The sequence below is a fragment of the Haliotis rufescens genome, unplaced genomic scaffold (genome assembly GCF_023055435.1).
Source record: "Haliotis rufescens isolate VD_foot unplaced genomic scaffold, xgHalRufe1.0.p SCAF_12, whole genome shotgun sequence".
NCBI lineage: Eukaryota > Metazoa > Mollusca > Gastropoda > Lepetellida > Haliotidae > Haliotis > Haliotis rufescens.
This window is the reverse complement of record NW_025963802.1, coordinates 48,833-53,657: the sequence shown is the minus strand read 5'-3', so window position 1 is coordinate 53,657 and position 4,825 is coordinate 48,833. Positions and strand designations below refer to the sequence as shown.

General features: G+C 39.4%; 1 protein-coding gene across 1 annotated transcript; it reads right to left on the bottom strand.

Annotated features, from left to right (window-relative positions):
• Positions 1–246: 246 nt before the first annotated feature.
• LOC125378373 lies at positions 247–1,014 on the bottom strand. Its single transcript, XM_048393823.1, has one exon. The coding sequence runs from the start codon at positions 1,012–1,014 to the stop codon at positions 247–249; it is 768 nt and encodes a 255-aa protein (XP_048249780.1).
• Between the last annotated feature and the right edge of the window lie 3,811 nt (positions 1,015–4,825).

The window sequence follows — 4,825 nt, the reverse complement described above, 5'->3', positions numbered from 1 at the left end:
TGTTGGTTTAGGAGTCTGAGAATCAACATTTTTAACAGTTTTGTTTTTGGGAGGAGTCACAGACGAGGGTGTCACAGCTGGTTTAGGGAGTGAAGCAGTAGGAAGTGGCTGAACGGACTTGACCCATGTCAGATCAGTCTGGCAGTCGATAGAGGCAGCAGTTACAGGAGGACAAGAGACAGCAGCAGATTAAGAGAGAGTGGAAGTGGTTGAGGGAATACCCACAACCCTCTTCTTAGCTTCGTGCTACGAGACATTTTGTTCTGTCTTGACTTTAATAATTTGGGACTCGCGTTTCCACACAGGACAGGATTTTGCGGAAGCCATATGGTTCCCACCGCAGTTTGCACACTTCACATCCTTCCTGCAGTCAGTGGCTTCGTGTTTGTCACAGCAGCGGTAACAAACAGCGGATGCATGGCAGGACTTGGATCCATGTCCAAACACTTGGCAGGTGTAGCACCGGAGTAGATTGGGGATATACACCTCCACTCCGATGTTACAATAACCAGCTTTGATAGATTCAGGGATAGTAGTTCGGGCGAAAGTGAAGAGGTAGGTGTTGGTCGGTTGGACGACACCATCCCTCTTTACAATGAATCGTTTGACAGCTGTGACGGACTGTTGGTCAAGTTCTTTGGCTATATCGTCTTCGGACATATTGGACAGGCAGCGAGCTCTGTCACGGACAATGCCCTTACACGAGTTCAGTGTCTTGTGCACTGCGACAACAACTTTGATATTGACAAACTCATTTAAATCGAGAAGTTTGATAGATTGTTGTCTCCGTGCACATTCTACAAGGAGAGAGCCAGAACGAAGCTTTGTGACATTTGTAACCTCTCCGCAGATACCAATGATACCTTTGGAGATAGCAAATGGATTCAGTTTGATTGGTTCTTTGTCTAAAGCTTTTATAACCAAGAAACCTGGCCAATAGTCGGATCGAGTGGGCGTAGTATTTTCAACAGTCTCTATATGTCGTCTTTTTGAACCAGGATGATGGGAAGCCATGTCGAAAGGAAAATAATTCAGCACCCCTTTTCCCCACCCACCATGGAGTGTCTACAAGGACAGTCTTATGCTGCAGCGGATCTCCAAACTGCAAAGACCGGGGATAAAGGGGTGGTATACTCCAGCAAAATTGACACGAAGAGCTATAGCATTCTACCAAATTAAAGGTCAGGCTGGTTCGGCCCTTGACAATGAATTGGAGAAGTACAGAATTCGGACGTCAGCATCACCAGATTGGCCTATGAGCCACCGCCTTCTGGTCATAGGGCTCTAAGCAAGTTTTATACATTGATAGATATGATATAGACAAGTAGAATAGATTTATTTTTAAATATCAAAAGTGTGCGTGAAATATTTTATGCACAGGGCATGACATGACCAGCCGATTGATAGAATCGGGCCCATTCTACCGCCCGTCTAGGCAAAGTTAGGGTTGAAGTGGTGTGTTGGAATAATAATCATCTAGATCCAGTGCGAGTTGCATCAAGGAGAGTTCGGCGAGTACGTCGACGTTCCTATTATGCCAAAGGACCAAACTTTGTTTGGCATGTAGATGGATATGATAAACTTAAACCATTTGGACTTTGTATCCACGCTTGTGTTTGTGGATTTTCAAGAAAAATAACATGGATCAAGGTCTACAATACCAACAACAATCCAAAGGTAATTGGTGGATACTTTTTAGAGGCCGTTAGGACCCACAGAGGTTGTCCACGCACGAAAATGTACACATCCGAGAGTATCAACAGTATCTTCGACTAAACAATACAGATTCACAAGCCGGAAGATGCTTCATTGATGGTTCCAGTACATCAAATCAAAGATTCAAAGTCTGGTGGTCATTTCTAAGAAAGGAATGTACACAGTTTTGGATTGAAACGTTCAAAGGTCTCGGGGAAAAATTGGGATTTCAGGGGAGATTTCTTGGACAAAAACCTTATCCAGTTTTGTTTCATGGCTATTGTTCAGATACACTTTATTGTATTATGTCATGCAAGTAGAACTGTTCATACATAAAGTAACGATTTCATACATGTAAACTTTCTTCGACGTATATTTTATATTTCTCTTTACTATAAAATATGTTACTATTACCTGCAATGATCAATACAATATAAAACACGTTTTTGCTGTTTTCATGTCCTAATCTACACCAGATAAATCGGTTTGAAACAATTCTTTAACATTAACATTTTTAGGATGATCTGGATTCCGTGGCTGCCGTTTGGGACAACCATTGCATAAGACCATCAAGAAACAATGTTGCAAGTGGTCATCCAGAGCAAATACAGTGCTCCAGCTCTATGGGAAACTGAAGATCAACTCTGTGTTGTGTCCGACGAAGACGTCTCTACCTGCCTTGAGGAAGCCTTGCTTTGCTCAACAATCCCCTGTGATGAAGACGTTTATGAAATATGTACTAAAATCATGGGGAGAGACAACCTACAACCGGCAACGAATGCTCAAGAAGCAGCTGATCTGTATATACATCTCCGACAAGAAATCTACGAAGTCCTGTAGTAAAGTCTAATATACATCTGTTTTATGATCCTACCAAATGTAACTCGTTGCCTCCTTCCACGAGGCACGTATTCCTATTGATGGTTATGATTAACATTAGTGTTTTGCAGCTAAAGCATGTATAAATGCCAGTACAAACTTTCGTTTAATGTTTCAGACATAAACCATTTCCCAAATTTAACATTGATTCACTCTAGATCTGATGTTTTACAAGAAGTAAAAGCAATGTGAACTAAAACTTCCAACTGATTGCACTTCTGACAAATGTTTGCTGACACAAGAGCCGCAACCCTACAATAAATTTATGTGCATACAATAACTTGCATAAGCTTAGTTTACTTGTTTAGTGCATGATTAGCATAATGTCTGAATTACATAAAGCTGACACGTCATTCGTAAAATGTTATAATTCTATAGTCGCAGACCTTTGGAACAATTGCTTAAATTGTTGAATTACAAGCCCTGATGGTAATATAAATAAAGATTATCAGATGACTATTTGCTATGATAATAAGTTTTATATCAGTTCATAACGCAAATTATGTACTTTGAACGTTGTACTCCGAAGCTATCAGTCTAGGTAGATACATGAAACAAATGAATGTTCACGAATTAACATTTAAAGAATGACAAAAATAGTCTGTTAAGCTGTTAACTGATGGCTCTTTATTGCGTTGCGTGACAGCTTTTTAAAATGACTGCAAATTTAATACAATACTTCGAGAAACAAAGTTTATCATGTACAGATGGATATCATTATTATCAGCAGTTCGATATACAGTGAGTGAGTGAGTGAGTGAGTTAATATTTAAAGTCACATCTGCACTATTACAGCCATATCGTGACTGAAACAAGTTAAACATTTATATTATATGTAAAAACCTGTCGCTGAAGGACAGTACAACAACTAGCAATATATCACAGATTATAATTTTAAAAACTAATTTTAGAGCAATAAAATGATCAAATTATATCAGACGACACAGTATAAAAACGGGCTGTAGATCGCCAGCAACCAAAGTTCGGCCACCATACTAGGGACCATGGGGACTTATGGTACTTCTGCTACCTACATGGTGCCCAGCAGGATTTACACCATCCCTCGGGCTACTGGCGATGATCAGAAAGATTAGCCAAACAGTTAAAATCAACAAAAATGCTACGATTAAAATCACAGCAAAATGAAAAGATACTTTGAATGATACCGGACTTACGTACCTTCCCAGGGGGACAATTGTTTTACGATACTTCAACCCCCTTGAAGATACAGCCACTAACAATCTAAGTTATGAATTCAATTTACTAAATTAAAATCACTTTCTATATACTATACATATTATAATCAAAATTTATCTATTAAGTCTATTTCTTTTAAAAAACCGAGGAGTAAATGAGCACTGATACTAAAAAGATCCTTGATGGACGAAACTTTGAAATACTTATCCCTTGTAATGGAAAAATCAATACAGTCAAGCAGGACATGCTTGACTGTGATTCTCTCATCACAAGGGATACAAAACGGAGGATCCTCACCTTTCAATAGATATTCGTGTGTATATCTTGAATGGCCAATACGACATCGTCGTAAAATGACCTCTTCAAATCTGGACTGACACCCCAAGTAGGTGTAACCGATAGTTGGCTTAATTTGATGTAATTTATTGATACCGACTTGGGTGTCCCACTTCATTTGCATAAGATCTCTGATGTAACATCTGATCACAGGTTTATAATCACTGTATGGAAGTAGAAGTGGTGTCATAGATTTGTTGAGGGCTGCTTTAGCAGCAGCATCAGCCATTGTGTTGCCTTTAATGCCCACATGACTGGGCAACCAACTATAGACGATGTCGTATTGGCCAGTTGAAAGATCATTATAAAGTTCTAAAATGTTTAAAATGATTGGATGACTAGAAGAGACTTTTTTTTAGTGCCTGAAGACAAGATAAAGAATCAGAAAAGATTATAAATCGTTTATATGCAGACTGTTTTTGAATGTATCCCAAGGCTGTAAGGAAAGCATTGGCCTCAGCAGTGAATATAGAGCTATTATCTGGTATTCTGTACGATAAATGTTTTGATCCAATGACGGTGGCAGATGCTACTTTGCCACCATCCTTGGATCCATCAGTAAAGATTGAACGGTGAGTGTCGTATTTAGTTCTTAACTGTAAATATGCTTGTTGATAGACGAGTGGATTGGTCTCAGATTTGATAAAACGTGTGAGGGAAATGTCTACTTCTGGCCTCACCAACTGCCAGGGAGGAGAAGACAAAAGGCGGTAAGGAG